General features: G+C 49.5%; 1 protein-coding gene across 1 annotated transcript; it reads left to right on the top strand.

Annotated features, from left to right (window-relative positions):
* Window positions 1-18,537, top strand: LOC143973708 (TOG array regulator of axonemal microtubules protein 2-like; the record flags this gene model as incomplete). The annotated part of the gene is made up of 7 exons (XM_077474559.1): window positions 1-200; window positions 934-1,051; window positions 1,398-1,504; window positions 3,588-3,798; window positions 12,567-12,783; window positions 15,223-15,309; window positions 17,592-18,537. Coding segments are annotated over 7 exons (1,194 nt in total), but the record flags the coding sequence as incomplete, so codon positions are not given.
* Between the last annotated feature and the right edge of the window lie 255 nt (window positions 18,538-18,792).

Genomic DNA, 18,792 nt, shown 5'->3' with positions numbered 1-18,792 from the left:
TGGTCTCCTGAGGTTGTAATTTGTGCCGTTCTCCTCCACAGTCACCGAAACAGCGCAGTGAGGAAATGTACGGCCAAACATCTGCTCAGGGTGATGGAGCTCCTGGGGGCCCAGAAACTTCTGTGTGGAACCAGAGAAAGTACAGACACCTTCCTCCGCACCCTCGTCAGACTGGTTCAGGATGGACAGCAGGACACCAGGTACTTTCATACAGATGTCACCCTCCCACCCATGCCATTTGATGGACTTTGACTTATTATGGGATTATTTTATAGCTCCCTTCCTTGGAGGGGCCCCTTTTCCTCTGCCCAGGGCAACTCACACATGCCATCAGGGCCGCCGATAAGGGGTACCACCAGGCCTCCTGTAGGGGGCCCAGGAACACAGGAGGGCCCAGAGAATTGGCACGGAGGGCTAGAAGGACAAGTACAGAACGATGCACTGTGTCTGTGTCTCTCCCTTCAGCAGCGGAAAGCTGTTTTCTCTCCTCTCCCTCCTGCCAGCTTTTAGCTGCTGGAGGGAGAGACACAGACACAGTGCATCGTTCTGTAATTGTCCTCCCACCATCCCACCGTACTGACCCCCCTCCCTGTGCTGACCACATCTGATTCCCCCATGTACCCCCCTCCTCCCCCTGCAGACCGCCCCCCTGAATCCAAAGAAAATTCAAAGGGTGCGGGGCCAGGGACACTGGATGTCCTCCTCTTAGGAAATGAGGCAGGGTTTATCTGACTTTCTGCAGCTTCTAATGCCCATTGTGAGAAGCTCACAGTGTGCAGTGACATCAGAGTAAGACATTCCAGTCCATGAGAGCCACTACAACTGTGCAAGACTGAAGGGGGGGGGGCGGAGGGAGGATTTAAGTGACCACCTCCCCCACCTACAGTCCTGAGTGTATTCCACACATTGTAATAATGATCACCCGTATTGCAGGTTTTACGGACGTCGGATGTTCAGCCTGGTCATGGCTCATCCCAAGTTCGAGGTGCAGATGGAACGTTTGATCCCATCACATGAGCTCCGTGACCTCATCGCCACTGTGAAGCAGAAAGTATGTGAGCTGTGTGATGTGCCTCATATGCCTCATATTTCAGGTTTTACACCAGGGGTCTCCAAATGTTCTAAAAACAAAGTGCCAGCTTACTGCCCTTCAAATGTGAAGGGGGCCGGACTGTGGCCAATGGGTATAGAAAATGCCCCGGCATCGGAGGGAGTAATCAATGGCACAGGCTTGGTGGTCAGCGGGAGTAAAATAATCATTGGTGTCAGTGAGAGAATTTGTTTCCCATCTCTGGTATCATTGGGAGGGATAGTGCCCACATCCGGCCCACGGGCCGCAGTTTGGAGATCCTTGTTTTACACAAACTTTATAATACATGATATGATGATTATTCCAGGAGCTGAGTGACAGCGTCTCCGAGATCCCGTCCGCTAGAAGCCAGCGTCCTCCTCAGAAGAATAGTGCCGCCGTGATGGCCCAGGATGTCCAGCAACCAGAGGAAAGGTAAAGTGTGTGTGTGTCTGTGTGTATATATATATATATACAGTGCCTTGCGAAAGTATTCGGCCCCCTTGAACTTTTCAACCTTTTGCCACATTTCAGGCTTCAAACATAAAGATATAACATTTTAATTTTTTGTGAAGAATCACCAACAAGTGGGACACAATTGTGAAGTGGAATGAAATCTATTGGATATTTTAAACTTTTTTAGCAAATAAAAAACTGAAAAGTGGTGCGTGCAAAATTATTCGGCCCCTTTACTTTCAGTGCAGCAAACTCACTCCAGAAGTTCAGCGAGGATCTCTGAATGATCCAATGTTGTCCTAAATGACTGATGGTGATAAATAGAATCCACCTGTGTGTAATCAAGTCTCTGTATAAATGCACCTGCTCTGTGATAGTCTCAGGGTTCTGTTGAAAGCACAGAGAGCATCATGAAGACCAAGGAACACACCAGGCAGGTCCGTAATACTGTTGTGGAGAAGTTTAAAGCCGGATTTGGATACAAAAAGATTTCCCAAGCTTTAAACATCCCAAGGAGCACTGTGCGAGCCATCATTGGAAGGAGTATCAGACCACTGCAAATCTACCAAGACCTGGCCGTCCCTCTAAACTTTCAGCTCAGACAAGGAGAAGACTGATCAGAGATGCAGCCAAGAGGCCCATGATCACTCTGGATGAACTGCAGAGAACTACAGCTGAGGTGGGAGAGTCTGTCCATAGGACAACAATCAGTCGTACACTGCACAAATCTGCCCTTTATGGAAGAGTGGCAAGAAGAAAGTCATTTCTCAAAGATATCCATAAAAAGTCTCGTCTAAAGTTTGCCACAAGCCACCTGGGAGACACACCAAACATGTGGAAGAAGGTGCTCTGGTCACATGAAACCAAAATCCAACTTTTTGCCCACAATGCAAAACGATATGTTTGGCGTAAAAGCAACACAGCTCATCACCCTCAACACACCATCCCCACTGTCACACATGGTGGTGGCAGCATCATGGTTTGGGCCTGCTTTTCTTCAGCAGGGACAGGGAAGATGGTTAAAATTGAGGGGAAGATGGATGCAGCCAAATACAGGACCATTCTGGATGAAAACCTGTTGGAGTCTGCAAAAGACCTGAAACTGGGACAGAGATTTATCTTCCAACAAGACAATGATCCCAAACATACAGCAAAATCTACAAAGGAATGGTTCACAAATAAACGTATCCAGGTGTTAGAATGGCCAAGTCAAAGTCCAGACCTGAATCCAATCGAGAATCTGTGGAAAGAGCTGAAAACTGCTGTTCACAAACGCTCTCCATCCAACCTCACTGAGCTCCAGCTGTTTTGCAAGGAAGAATGGGCAAGAATTTCAGTCTCTCGATGTGCAAAACTGATAGAGACACCCCAAGCGACTTGCAGCTGTAATCGCAGCAAAAGGTGGCTCTACAAAGTATTAACGCAAGGGGGCCCAATCATTTTGCACGCCCCACTTTTCATTTTTTTATTAGTTAAAAAAAGTTTCAAAAATCCAATAGATTTCGTTCCACTTCACAATTGTGTCCCACTTGTTGGTGATTCTTCACAAAAAATAAACATTTTATATCTTTATGTTTGAAGCCTGAAATGTGGCAAAAGGTTGAAAAGTTCAAGGGGGCCGAATACTTTCGCAAGGCACTGTATATATATATATATATTTATAGCAGGGAGGAGATTCCCTTGGACACTGCAAAGTTGCTCCATCTTTATAATGGGGGCCTTGGTGTGCAGCCGGCATTGTCCCCGGAGGGAACGTCATGGACAGCTATGGACAGCCATGGACAGCTATGGACAGCTATGGACAGCCATGGACAGCTATGGACAGCTATGGACAGCCATGGACAGCTATGGACAGCCATGGACAGCCATGGACAGCCATGGACAGCTATGGACAGCCATGGACAGCAATGGACAGCAATGGACAGCTATGGACAGCTATGGACAGCCATGGACAGCTATGGACAGCTATGGACAGCTATGGACAGCTATGACGTATGAGAACTTGTCCTCTCTCTGGATCCTGAGGATCAGTTTGGAATAAATAAAACATTCTTTTCTGTAGCATTACCAGACCTGCAGATGTGGAAGCAGAAGTGCAGGAATCCCCGGTCCCTGGAAGGCCGCCGGTCCGGGCAGCGGAAGTGACGGAGCAACTGAAGGAGCTCAGCAAACTTCTCTCCGCTAAGGAATATCAAAGCAAAATGGAGGGAGTGACGCTTCTCCTGGAGCGCTGCAAGAACAACGTGAGGTTTGTCACCTCCAACATCACTCCAGTAAGTGGAGAAGCAGAAAAAAAAGAACTATTTAGAAATAACGATCAATGAGATAAGAGGCTTCTGATCAGTTCAGTTCTGCAGGAGAAACATTATTGGCATCTTGTTATACATTGTAGATCATTTGTTATCCTGTATACACTTACCTCCGTAACCTCTGCTATTGTGGAGCACCCAGAGAAGCACGGATTATGAATGCAATGATATAAGGAGTGCTGGACATGACAGTGTGGATGAGGGACACAGAGGGTTAAGCTTTATGGGTGGAGTTCAGGAAAAGGTTTGCAGGAAACAAGTTCAGTGTAGGGGAGGGGTCACATAAAAGGGAGAGGTGTGGCTTTAAGGAATCATTCGGAGCCCAGTGTGACACAGAGGAGGCAGTTTTTTCGCTGCTCCTCTGCTATGGCGGACCTCGAGGGACTCTTCGCGCGGCTGCGACGGGCGGCGGAGGTGCACGGTGCGGACTGGCTGCGGGAACGTGTGGGTGACCTGACGGACGGCGATGTGGACGGCGGCGGGACAGGTGAGGTTCCACTGCGCGCGCGGAGGTCTCGGCCTCCGGCGCGTTTTTCTCCTGGGCCTACTCCTCGGCCGCCTCGTGACTCCCGGAGCCCGGGGGTGGACCGATCGGTCCCCCCGGCAAAACGACAGGTTATCGGCTCCCCCCGGTCCGGGCGGTCGTTACGCCGCCGAACGGAGGGGGGCGGGGCTTCACGGCCGCATGCAAATGGCGCCGGGACCGCACGGGGCCCGGTGGAGGTGGGGGGGAGTGTGGATGGCTCTGGGTCGGCAGGCCAAGGGGGGGGGGTGCACGTGGCGGGGGATCTGCGGCAGGCTGGGTCTGGGGCCAGCATCCGCGCGGTGGGGGGGAGGGGGGCGCTCCGGGGGGGTCGCGTGCCGGAGGGGGGGGAGGGTGGGTCGCAGAAGGCTGCCAAGGTGCCTGGCAGGGCTGGTTTTAGACGCCGGCATGCCGGGGGCGGCGGGGGGAGGAGGACATTGCCTGCAGTCCCGGATCGCAGGGACCGGATGGACCGCGCGGAGCACAGGGGGATTGCCGCGTCCCCGGTGCGCGTTGGAGAGGTCGGTTCGGAGAGCGAGCTGTCCCAGGAGGAGGAGGGGTCCTTTTCTACACCCGGACCGGTACCGGTCGCCGAGGCCCCTGGGGGCCCGGGTAAGTTGCGGGAGTCTACATTGCTGGCGGATGCCTTGCGGGATCTGATGGGGGTGGCGCAGGGGGGTGCGGTGCCCACGGGATCCCGGGATGTAGTGGGGGGGGTTGCGGCAGGTTCAGCGCAGGGGGCGGGGCCTGTGGCCCCGGGGGGGCCGTCAGGTCAGTTGCAGGAGCTGTTGGGGGGGCTGCAGGCCCTGGTTGGTAAGTTTGCTGGGGGCTCCGGGTCGCCTCAGGTGGCCCCCTGGATGGGTACTGTGGGGGGGGCCGGGGGGGCGGAGGTCATTCCTGCGCGGGATGCACCGCCTGCCGCGGTGTCGGGGAGCACGGATGCGGGGGCTGTGGGCCCGGGGGTCCCCCCGGTGCCCGCGGACCCGGGGGCGCGGTCTGACCTGGTTAGGATCGCGGATGCTGCCCGGTGCGAAGTCTATGTTTGTTTCGAAGGCCCATTGGGGGCGCATTTGAAGCAGGAGGTGCGGGACAAGATCGGCAAGGGTGAGTATGTGGAGATTTTCTCCTTGCTCCCCCTCGAGAAATTTAATTTGGACAGGGTTAAGCCGGACAGTTCCAAGAAGGACGACGAGGAAAAACGTAGGTATCGGCTGATCCCGCGCACATTTGCAAATTGGCTTCAGGCGTTCGCTATATTGGCTAGCGTGATAGGGGAAAAGAACCCCGAGCATTGCTCGGCGTTATTTTGTTACCTGGACGCGATTGGGGAGGCTCACCGAGTGTATGGAGGGCTGGCTTGGCTGCGCTATGATGAGCAGTTTCGTCAGCGTAAGGCAGTGCGGGCTGACCTGCGGTGGGATCACAAGGACATAAGCCTCTGGATGAGGCTTATGTCTGCTCCGCGGGCCCCCACTCCGTTTCTTCAGGGGGGGGCCGGGAGTGCGTCTTCCTCGGGACTGCCGGCCGGAAAGAAGTGGGGGGTGTGCTGGCCCTTTAATGAAGGGGCTTGTAAATTCGGAGGCGCGTGCCGCTTCAAGCATGAGTGCTCCGGGTGCGGCGGCACCCACCCCCTGTCTCGCTGTTTCAAAAAAGGTCAGCGTGCCAGTGCCGCCGGTCACAAAAGGGATGACGCCGGTGAACCTGGGAAGGATGCTTCCTTTCCTAAATAGGTATCCGGATGGTGCGGCGGCGCGTGGGTTAATTCTGGGTTTTCGGGACGGTTTTAGGATTCCCTGTTCTTTGGGAGGGGTGCCGCCGTTGGCCAGGAATTTGCGATCGGCTTTAGATCACCCGGGGGTTGTGGATGAAAAATTGGGTAAAGAGGTGGCGCTGGGCCGGATGGGTGGCCCTTTCGAAGTGCAGCCGTGGGGGGACCTGGTGGTCTCCCCGTTGGGTGTAGTTCCTAAGAAGGAGCCGGGGAAGTTTCGCTTGATTCATCACCTGTCTTTTCCGAAAGGGGGGTCGGTCAATGATTTCATTGACCCGGAGGCGTGTACGGTTTCCTACACTTCTTTTGACGCGGCGGTACGGTGGGTCAGGCGGTATGGTCGTGGGGCTCTCATGGCCAAGGCGGATGTGGAATCGGCGTTTCGCCTTCTGCCGGTCCACCCGGACAGCTTCCGGCTGTTGGGATGCCATTGGCGGGGCAAGTTTTATGTGGACTTGTGCCTGCCCATGGGTTGTTCCATTTCATGCGCCTACTTTGAAGCTTTTAGTTCATTCTTGGAATGGGTGGTGAGAGATGTTTCGGGCCTGGAGTCGGTCATCCACTATTTGGATGATTTTCTGTGCGTGGGCCCGCCTGCCTCCAGTGTGTGTGCGATTCTTCTGTCCACGTTGCAGCACATTGCGGGCAGGTTCGGGGTGCCGTTGGCGGGGGATAAGACGGAGGGCCCGGTGACGGAATTGAGTTTTCTGGGAATCGTGATTGATTCTGTGGCAATGGAGTGTCGATTGCCAGAGAATAAATTACGGGATCTGCAGGCGGAGTTGGCAGGCATGCAGGGCCGGCCGAAGGTTCAGCTTCGGGCCCTGCAGTCCCTGTTGGGCAAGCTGAATTTCGCTTGCCGGATCATCCCTATGGGCCGTGTGTTCTGCCGACGGCTGTCGGGGGCCACTGCCGGGGTAACCGCCCCTACCCACTTCGTGCGTTTGCGAAGGGAACACCGGGAGGACCTGCGGGCTTGGCATGAATTTTTGGAGTCGTATAATGGGCGGGCTATGTGGATGTCGGGGCCAGTGAGCAACTTCGATGTGGAGTTGGTTACTGACGCGGCTGGCTCAACGGGTTATGGGGCATTTTTCCGGGGTCGGTGGAGTGCGGAACCTTGGCCACGCTCATGGGAGGTTGCGGGGTTGTTGGGCAATTTGGTTTTGCTAGAATTGTTCCCGATAGTGGTGGCATTGGAGTTATGGGGGGCGGAGTTTCGTAATTTGAAGTTGCGCATCAATTGCGATAACATGGGGGTGGTCCAGGTCCTCAATCGGATGACTGCTTCTTCCCCCCCGGTCATCCGGCTGCTGCGACACCTGGTCTTTCGATGTTTGCGGCTCAATGTTTACGTTTATGCTGTGCACATACCTGGGGTGGAGAATTCTTTGGCTGACTCGCTCTCTCGTTTTCAGTGGGACAAGTTCCGGCAGCTGGCGCCGGGAGCGGAGGAGTCGGGGGCGCCATGCCCCGGGTGGATGTGGGAACTTCCCTTGGAATCGCCGCAGGTTGGTTAAAAAGGTCGTTGAGTGAGGCTACATGGTCCGCTTACTCTAGAGTGTGGGCGGAATGGTGGGCGTTCCTGCGGGAGGTTGGAGTGGCTGGTCGGGGCTCCGACCGGCGCTGGGTGGTATTGTACTGGGTTGCCCGGAACATTGAGACGGGCCTGTCTCCCGCATCTATTGAGCGGAAGCTGGCGGGGTTGGCCTTTTTGTTCAAACTGTGGGGGGAGCCGGACGGGACGAAGGATTTTTGGGTGAGGCAAACGTTGAAGGGGTACAGGAGGGATTGGAAGGGTAGGGATGCGCGCCGGCCGGTGTCATTTGACAATCTGGTGGCAATTTGTTCTCGGCTGGTGGACGTTTGCTCGTCTGCTTACGAGACCGTCCTGTTTACGGCAGCGTTTTCGCTGGCGTTTTATGGGGCTTTTAGGATTGGGGAGTTGGTGTGTCGCTCAAAACGGGTGGCTGGGGGTCTGTTGGATCAGGACGTGCAGGTGGTTGCGGATCGGGTGAGTATACGGTTGCGTAGGTCTAAGACTGATCAACGGGGCAAGGGAGTGGCGATTACGCTGCTCGCCCTGCCGGGCTCGGTAGTGTGCCCGGTGGCGGCGGTACGGGCTTTCCGGGCGGTGCGGCCTGGGAGGGCGGGCCCCTTTTTGGTGCACGAGGAGGGCTCTTTTCTATCCCGTTTTCAGTTTGTGTCGGTCTTTCGGCAATGCCTGAGGGCGGTGGGTTTGGATGAGCGGGACTACGCGTCCCACTCTTTTCGGATTGGGGCGGCCACGGAGGCGGCTCGATGTGGGCTGGAGGAGGCGGTGGTTCGCCGGATTGGTAGATGGGAGTCCCGGAGGTTCCGGTCCTATGTCCGGCCGCAGTTGCTACTGGGGTAAGGATGGTGCGGCTGGGGGTTGTTTGCTGTGGGATTTATGGGGGGGAGGACTGTGCTTGTAACATTCCTTTGGTTGTTGTGTTATTTCTCTTGTTTTCATTCCAGATGGAGGTTCTCAACGCCTCGTTTGGATCCTGGGGCATTCGTACGTCTGCTGGGGGGCCAGGAGAGGTGATTCTCTACCAGCAGGCAGGCAATTAGGTATCCCCAGGGAGGTAGCTAGGGTGATGTGGTTGGGTTTCCCGGGCATGAGGTGGGAGCGTGTCATGAGGGAGGTGGAGCGTTTCGCTTTGAGGGATAGGCCCCCGGATGTGCTGGTCGTTCATGCGGGGGGCAATGACCTGGGAGTTCGAAAAGTGAAGGACATTTTGGCGGATATCAAGGCTGATGTGTTGCGCATGCGAGTCCTTTTCCCGGGCACCATTTTGGTGTGGTCAGACATTGTGGCCAGAACGGTGTGGCGGGGGGCCAGGTCTTTAGCCAGCCTTGAGAAAACCAGGATTAGGGTTAATAAGGTTGTTGGGCGGTTTGTAGTGCAGAACGGGGGCATTGTGGTAAGACACAGGGAATTGGAGGTGAATGTAGGGCTTTATCTTAGGCGGGATGGCGTTCATCTATCGGATGTGGGGATTGACCTCTGGTCCTTTGGCTTACAGGAGGGCATACAGAAAGCTCTTCGGGTGTGGGGCGGCCCTCAAGGTTGAGGGGGTCACCCTTTCGGGCTGTGGCGGTGTGTTTTCTGGTGGTTTCTGACGGTAGACAGGTACTCAGAAGGGATCTGAGGGTGTGGGGGGCTCATCTAACGATCGGCCCCTCTGGGTATTCCTGAACGTTGGAGGGAATACGGTTATGTTCACTGGCGGAAGTTGTCTCCGACCGGTCACAGGTGGAGGCCTTTGGGAAGTTGGTCAGGTGTACCGCAGTGATTGGGTATTGGCTTAAGTGTGGTCACCGTCAGAGATCACCAGAATGGGCAGTTAATGTTAATTTAAATGTGGTTTAATGTTAATAAAGTTATTTATATTTATATATTTATATATATATTTATATATTTATATATTTTCATATTTACAAGTTATTGGAGTAATTTTGAGTTATGTTTAATAAAGGCTGTTGTGGCCAGTTTACTCCAACCTATGGTGTGGTCTCGTTTCTAATAGATAAGGAATAGTATAAGGGGAACATTCAGACTACACTAGTCAAGAGAAGCACGGATTATGAATGCAATGATATAAGGAGTGCTGGACATGACAGTGTGGATGAGGGACACAGAGGGTTAAGCTTTATGGGTGGAGTTCAGGAAAAGGTTTGCAGGAAACAAGTTCAGTGTAGGGGAGGGGTCACATAAAAGGGAGAGGTGTGGCTTTAAGGAATCATTCGGAGCCCAGTGTGACACAGAGGAGGCAGTTTTTCCCACCCTCCCGCCCTATTGTTATGTGTTTGTTTTGTGGTGTTTTGTTGCTGGTCTTTTTCTTCTTTTGCAGGTTTCATCGGTTGTCACGGCAGCTGAAAGTTTTTCGTGTTGGCGGTGTGTTTTCTGGTGGTTTCTGACGGTAGACAGGTACTCAGAAGGGATCTGAGGGTGTGGGGGGCTCATCTAACGATCGGCCCCTCTGGGTATTCCTGAACGTTGGAGGGAATACGGTTATGTTCACTGGCGGAAGTTGTCTCCGACCGGTCACAGGTGGAGGCCTTTGGGAAGTTGGTCAGGTGTACCGCAGTGATTGGGTATTGGCTTAAGTGTGGTCACCGTCAGAGATCACCAGAATGGGCAGTTAATGTTAATTTAAATGTGGTTTAATGTTAATAAAGTTATTTATATTTATATATTTATATATATATTTATATATTTATATATTTTCATATTTACAAGTTATTGGAGTAATTTTGAGTTATGTTTAATAAAGGCTGTTGTGGCCAGTTTACTCCAACCTATGGTGTGGTCTCGTTTCTAATAGATAAGGAATAGTATAAGGGGAACATTCAGACTACACTAGTCATGCTCTGTAACCTACCTACTCAATAAGCCTTTATTTTATAAAAAAAGAAACATTGTTTCCTGTGACTATAGTTGTGTAATTACTCATTCATATTCACTTTGCTGAAGAATCTGTTGTAGCATGACCACCAATGAGGTCTGTAGTGACCAATCACATTCCAATCCGGCTCTTCTGTAATCTTCAAGACATTTCGTATCTTCTCCAAGCCGCTCCATTCAAGAATCTCAGCAATGAAAACTTGGCAGAGGAATCCAACCTTTCCCTAATCTATCCAAATAAAAAAGAATAGATTTGGCTGGAGTTATACTGGAATGCAACGTCCACACCATCGCACTTCCCCACAACAAAACCGCGGCTCCAACTTGTCTTGTATACACACGGCCAGGGGCGGACTGACAACCTATGGGGCCCCCGGGCAATAAGAGAAGATTATGGGGCCCCCGGGAAATAGGAGAAGATTATGGGGCCCCCGGGCAATAGGAGAAGATTATGGGGCCCCCAGGCAATAGGAGAAGATTATGGGGCCCCCGGGCAATAGGAGAAGATTATGGGGCCCCCAGGCAATAGGAGAAGATTATGGGGCCCCCAGGCAATAGGAGAAGATTATGGGGCCCCCGGGCAATAGGAGAAGATTATGGGGCCCCCGGGCAATAGGAGAAGATTATGGGCCCCCCAGGCAATAGATTATGGGGCCACACAGTATACACACACACACACACATACATTATATACACACAGACACACAGTATACACACACAGTATACACACACAGTATACACACACAGTATACACACACACACACATACAGTATATACACACAGACACACAACATACACACACAGAATACACATACACACACTGAAAAGGTATTGGAGAGGCGGGGCAGCTATAATCTTGGGATTTTTTTAAAAAAAAACACAGATTTTTACATACTGTCCCTGGTTTTGAGGCTGACAACCCTGATGGGGCCCCTTAGTGGCATGGGGCCCTCGGGCAGAGCCCGAGTGCCCGAATGGTCAGTCTGCCCCTGCACACGGCACACAAATGTTGGCCAACAACTCCGAACGTAGTGGCGTACAAGACGTACGACGAGCTGATAAAAAAGAAGTTCTATAGTCATGTGATCTCTCCATTACCAACGCTAGTTTTTACAAGACCTGGCGCTTCCGGCTCATACTTGATTCCGGGCGTGCGTGAACTTTTTTGCGTCAGACTTGTGCACACACACGATCGGAAATTCCCACAACAAAGTTTTGTTGGTGGAAAATTTGAGAACCTGCTAGCCAACATTTGTTGGCAGAAAAAGTCCGACAACAAATGTCCGATGGAGCGTACACACGGTCCGACTTTCAGCCAACAAGCTCACATCCAACATTTCCCATCGGAAAATCCAACCGTGTGTACGAGGCATAAGCCCTTCCCTCATGAAGGCCAAATCCTGCCCCTTGTCAAATGCCAGCACTTTAGTGGGCAGTAGAGCCTCTGGGGCAAGTACTTATCCTCAGCAGGGGGTGGGGCTTATTCTCTTCTTGGGCAGAAGTCCTGGTCTAGGATCCAAGGGATTCTTCAGGGACCGATTTGAAGACCAATACAGGTACCTTTACCATTTATACGAAGCTGCTAAAAACCGCTCTGACCCAAAAGCGGTATATGGATGTGGAGGCTGAAAGGGTTAATGTTTTCACCCAAGATTCTCACAACTTTCACCCAAGGTTCAAATATTTTCCACATAGGATTCCATTAGAAACGAGTGAATCTTACGTGAAAGTCTTGGGAATTTTAAGAGACAACCTTGACAAATAGACCCCTAGTATGGGGAAGGTGAATTTCCAAGGGTAATGGGGACGCTATAATGGAAGACTCCTATAGAAGGTGTGTAGGAGGAACGTCACAAGCTGATCACTGGGAGATTATAGGTGGCTGTGGAAATGTTTAGTAAATGAACTTTGTTCCAAATTCTCATAACTTCATGAAACCGATTCATATTATACAGGATCCTCGCCAACAACCGTCATTTTATTACATCTTATTTTTATTATATTCACAGATATTTGATGCCTTTAACCCGAGGATGCAGGACGCCAACAAGAAGGTCAATCAGTACGCTCTGGAGTCTGCGGTGGTCATGATCCCGATTCTGAAGGACAGTCTGCACCATGTGTTAGTCCCTATGGTGACCGTCGTCACGGACAACCTGAACTCCAAGCACACCGGTATCTACACGGCCGCAGTGACCGTCCTGGACACACTCATGAAAAATATAGGTAAATCATTGCTGACTGTATCCGGTACTCTTCCTTCCCGATAAAGAGGACCGTCCTCCTCCATCCTATATTCATCATTCCTGGCGTTATAGCTGGTAACCTTTATTGGGGTTTTTTCCTTTTCTTGCAAACACTCCTCTCACATTTTTTGGGATGAATAAATTCTCATTGACTTCAATGGAGTAGAGTATGTAGCAACCTCATGACCTCCAAGGGCATATGAGGAACCTCAGGCCAACATTTCACCTCTGCATTTAGTTCTCAATGGAGTAGTATATGTTGCAACGCCATGACCCCCAAAGACATATAAGGACCCTCAGGCTAGCATTTCACCTCCTAGGTTTAGTCTTCAGTGGAGTAGTGTATGTTGCAGCACCATAACCCCCAAGGACATACGAGGAACCTCAAATGCGGGGCAGGCCAGTATTTTACCCACAGACCTAGTCCTCAATGGAGTAGTGTATGTAGCAATTCCATGACCCCCAAAGATATGTGAAGAACCTCAGACCAGCTTTTTACCCCCAGGACTAGTCCTCAATGGAGTAGTGTGTGTGTTGCCACCCCATGACCCCCAAATACATATGAGGAACCTCAAATGCTGGTCAGGCCAGCATTTCAACCCTAGGTCTAGTACTCAATGGAGTAGCGTATGTTGCTACCCCATGAACTCCAAAGACATATGAAGAACCTCAGACCAGCATTTCACCCCCAGGTCTAGTCCTTAATGGAGTAGTGTATGTTGCTACCCCATGACCTCCAAAAATATATTAGGAACCTCAGGTGCGGGGCAGGTGAGCATTCACGCCAAGGTCTAGTCCTCAGCAGGAGTGAAGCGGTGTGAACAGACGGTCAGTTTTTAGAGCATATAAAGAGTTTATTAGGTTTCACCCAACACTCCCGAAGGAGAGGGCTGGGGCATAGGACACCCATGGACTTGGCATTTCACCTCTACATTTAGTTCTCAATGGAGTAGTATATGTTGCAACCCCATGACCCCCAAAACATATGAGGAACCTCAAATGCGGGGCAGGCCAGTATTTCCCCCCCAGGCCTAGTCCTCAATGAAGTAGTGTATGTAGCAATTCCATGACCTCCAAAGATAAGTGAAGAACATCAGACCAGCTTTTTACCCCCACGACTAGTCCTCAATGGAGTAGTGTGTGTGTTGCCACCCCATGACCCCCAAAGACATATGAGGAACCTCAAATGCAGGTCAGGCCAGTATTTCACCCCCAGACCTAGACCTCAATGGAGTAGTGTATGTAGCAATTCCATGACCTCCAAAGATAAGTGAAGAACATCAGACCAGCATTTCACCCCCAGGACTAGTCCTTAATGGAGTAGTGTATGTTGCTACCCCATGACCCCCAAAGTTATATTAGGAACCTCAGGTGCGGGGCAGGTTAGCATTCACGCCAAGATCTAGTCCTCAGTAGGAGTGAAGCGGTGTGAACAGACGGTCAGTTTTTAGACCAAATAAAGAGTTTATTGGATTTCACCCAACACTCCCGAAGGAGAGGGCTGGGGCATAGGACACCCATGGACTTGGCTGTCACCAGGAGAGTGGCAAAAAGTACTTACAGCCTTCACAGATTGAGAACCTTTAAGCCAACCCAACATTCTGTGAAATTAGATACTAAATAGTTCAGTGACCGCCTCCTAGGGGAGAGACCACCACACTGCAGTCAGGGGCAAAGCGTCTGTCCAGTTTCTCAGATACCCGGATTGAAGTTGAGTTCTTCCATGGTGCTTTTACCCCTCACTTACCTCACCAAGTCCCAATCCTTGGCCTCTATCCAAACAAATGGTCACTCTACCCAGGCAGCGGGCCTAAGAGGTCCAGCCATCTACATCCTCCCACCCTCCATGATTAGTGCAGCCCCCCACACTCCATGATTAGTGCCGCCCCCCACACCATTCTCGGGGGCACTACCCAGCAGCAGGCAGAAGCAAACGAATACCAGAGAGTTCCAAGAACGACGAACTATCAATCTAGCTCTGGCTGACTACAGCCTAGTAACTCTAATTCTAAATCGATGTTCCTGCTCAGGGCGGGGGGGGGCTGCATTTAGATGACAGTTCAGAGGCTGCGTTTGGATTTTGCGTTGCATTTCTTTGCATGCAGTGGCTCCAATTGAGGGGAATTTGGATTGCAGGCAAAGCAAGTCCAACAAAGCCTTTCCTTGCCGACCACTGCGGCCTGCATTGGGACGCATGCATTTGTGCAGCGCTGCGTTAGAATGGAGAAGGTTGCGTTAGACTTGAACTCTTCTTCTGCTGTCAGACAGCGTGATGTAGTCGGGGGCGGGGAGAGACGCAATTTTTGGAATGTCGGTCACATGACTGCAGATTAGCTGCAAAGAAAGGAGAGAAAAGCGTGAACTGTCAGCTTTCCCTACAAACAGGAAATCTTTATTGACCATCATTTTTACATTACAGACAATCTGTGGCTTCTGCAACCATTCGCCAGCCGCATCCGCTTCCTCAGCGGCCGCGCCATGAGTGACGTGACCGAACGATTGTCAGGTAACTCACCTCAACGCAGGAAGTAGATTGACTGGAAGGATTAAAGGGGAACCAATGAGGATGGAGACATGGGAGATGCCGTGGCTTTAGAGTTCCATGTTCCTTCATTTTATAGCAAGAAAGGGAAAAGTAAGAACCTTTGTCAGAGTTTTGGTTGTCCGTCTCTGTCAGGGCGACTTCCAGAGACGTGAAGATCTCTGCGTTCCGAATCGGACACGTTTTTCATTATTTCATGAACCCGAATTTCCAAATTACAAGAGAAACAAATTTAAACTGATCCGAAATAATGAAACAAAATTCAGCCGAAATTCAAATAGAAAATTAATAAAAATTTTTATTTGAAAACAAGAAAGAATAAAATAGAGAAAAAAAAAAAGAATAGAACAGATTAGAAAAGAATAGAATAGAAAAAACAATAGAATAGCATCAGAATAATAGAATAAAAAAAAACAAAAACAAATAGACTATAATCACCTTCCGAAATTTGAATTTTGAATAGAAAAGAATATAATAGAATAAAATAGAAAGAAAGATAATACAGTCTTTCAAATTTAGAATAGAATAAATTCGAATGCCGATTCAAATTTTCCAAATTCGATCAAACTGAATTCAATTCAACAGAATTCGGAAAATTTAAATCGAAAAGTCAATAAACTAAACAAATTCCAAAAATGAGTGAAGCAAATTTATCAAATTTAACTAGATTCAATTATTTAACAAAACAAAACAAAACAATTTTTTTCATTCTGCACATGTCTAGTGATTTCTCCTCACTTCCTGTGACGCCTCTAATCAGGACAGGAAGTGAAGAGAAACCTCTGCAATGGAGACACAGCCAACAATAAAAACCTGCCAGAGGTTCCGACTTTTCTCCACTCTATCCAGATCTTCTCCAGCACTGCACAGTATTCCAAAGAATTCTCACACAGTCATTTATGGATCGTATGTTTTCATTTTAATGCCTAACAAACATACAACACCATCATACAATACAAACATACAACACCATCATACAATACAAACATACAACACCATCATACAATACAAACATACAATACCATCATACAATACAAACATACAATACCATCATACAATACAAACACACAACACCATCATACAATACAAACATACAACACCATCATACAATACAAACATGCAACACCATCATACAATACAAACACACAACACCATCATACAATACAAACACACAACACCATCATACAATACAAACATACAACACCATCATACAATACAAACACACAACACCATCATACAATACAAACACACAACACCATAATACAATACAAACACACAACACCATCATACAATACAATGGAGCCCCCTTCTACTCCACGGCTCTGGGAGGCACTGCTTAGCATCAGCAGGGGTGTAACCACAAATTATGGAGCCTCCTTCTACTCCAGGGCTTTGGGGGCACTGCTTAGCATCAGCAGGGGTGTAACCACAAATTATGGAGCCTCCTTCTACTCCATGGCTCTGGGGGGCACTGCTTAGCATCAGCAGGGGTGTAACCACAAATTAGGGAGCCCCCTTCTACTCCATGGCTCTGGGGGGCACTGCTTAGCATCAGCAGGGGTGGGGCCAGGGGATGTAATTACAAATAATGGGACTCTCTCCTACTCCAAGGATCTAGGGGCACTGCTTAACATCAGCAGGGGTGGAGCCAAGGGTATATAACTATGAAGTTTGGGGCTTCGCCTAATCCCGGGCTCTGGTAGGACTGCTCAGCATCAGCAGGGGTTTAACTAGAAATTATGAAGGCCCCTTCTACTTCAGGGATCTTTGAGACACTGCTTAACATCAGCAGGGGTGGGGCCTGCGGTGTGTAACTATGAATTATGAGGCCCCTTCCACTCCTGGTCCAGGGCTCTGAGGGCACTGCTTAGCATTGGCAGAAGGGCGACTAGGGGCATAACTACAAATTACGGGGCCCCCTTTTACCCCAGGTGCCACATGGGCCACTCTGGCTGTTGGTTATGCCACTGGGTGGAGCTTAATCTCTTTCTGGGCAGAATTCTTCATCTAGAATTCAGGGGGTTCAGCGTGGGGCTGGGACTGATTTGAAGACTGACACTGGTACTTTCATAGCCTACAAGGTGAGGCACATAGTGCTGTTGCTCTAACAAAAATTTTAGGCCACGTCTGATGGCATTTACAAGACGCCCCTGAAGGCGAATACTGTATTATGTGGCGGGTTCTCACCGCATTATTATTATTATTTCTATAATGAACCCCTCAACATTTCTCCATTGCCCCCCCAGGTCTTGTATCCTCTGTCTACCCCCGGAAGCCGCAGGCCGTGGAGCGTCACGTTTTGCCCGTTTTGTGGTTCTTCCTGAGTAATATAACCGGGAACGGAGTGCTGCCCGGCCGAAACGGTAACTTCAAGGACGTCATCACCAAACTTACCAATAACTTACACCGAGTGATGGGGCGGAGCCTGGAGGAGTACGCCTCTGGACAGTCCCAACACGCCACCAAAATGCTGGCCGACATTCTGGGGACCAATAAATAAATACCGACCCCCGATCCACGGTGCCGGAGGAGGCGGAGCACGGTGATGTAATGGGGGCGGAGCCTGCGTTCTCTGTATTTAGTGTAAATTCTGTATTTAAGATTAAAAACTATTATAATAGAAGAAGAAGAAGAAGAACTGATTCTTTCTATAGATTGGGAATTTATTAATACGGGATGTGATGCATCTCCGATATATATAACTGAATGGTAGCCTGTTAAAGAGGACCTGTCATGCAAAAGTTCACTATCCTAGTGACGGTACTGCTGTTAGAAATCACGGGGCCCCATACAGCACAGAACCAATCCCCCTGGAGTGCAGCCGGAGGGAGCGAGAAGAGGAGGAGCCAATTTAAGATATTATTCAATGATCTGACACCATAGTAGAGTCTGTCCACATAGCAGCCCATCCTGATGGTAGGTATATATATATATATATATATATATATATATATATATATATATATATATATATATATATATTGATATGGATATTATATTTTACTATATACTGTAGTTATTAATACAACATGTGAAGTTCTGAAATGAAGACAATCTTATTCCTGAGCTTTCTGTATATTAATTTATAGTCAATATCTGAACAATATGCTGGAATACCCCCATTAAACCCTGATGGAGCTCATGTATGTATATACTGTATTATTGGAATTAGCATTAAATTGTATTTTTATATGTTGTTTTTGTCTTTTTTTTTTTTTTTATAATTCCAAACAATTTGAACTAATTATAAAAAGGTTGAGTTAATCAGATGAGTCAGAGGAATGACTGATCTCCCCCCTTCTCCTTCCCTCCCTGCCCGCTCTCTTCATAGAGGTTTAGGGAGTTTCAATTAGAGAGAGAGAGTCTGAAGGCAAACAGCTTCTGGTTGTTCTTTATAAATGCTCTGTGACACCACTATTGTGTGTGCGTTGGCTATTAATTGCTTAC

This window comes from Lithobates pipiens, unplaced genomic scaffold (assembly GCF_037356315.1).
Source record: "Lithobates pipiens isolate NorthernLeopardFrog02 unplaced genomic scaffold, aLitPip1_a1.2 Scaffold_93, whole genome shotgun sequence".
Lineage (NCBI taxonomy): Eukaryota > Metazoa > Chordata > Amphibia > Anura > Ranidae > Lithobates > Lithobates pipiens.
This window is presented reverse-complemented; position numbering and strand designations above follow the sequence as displayed.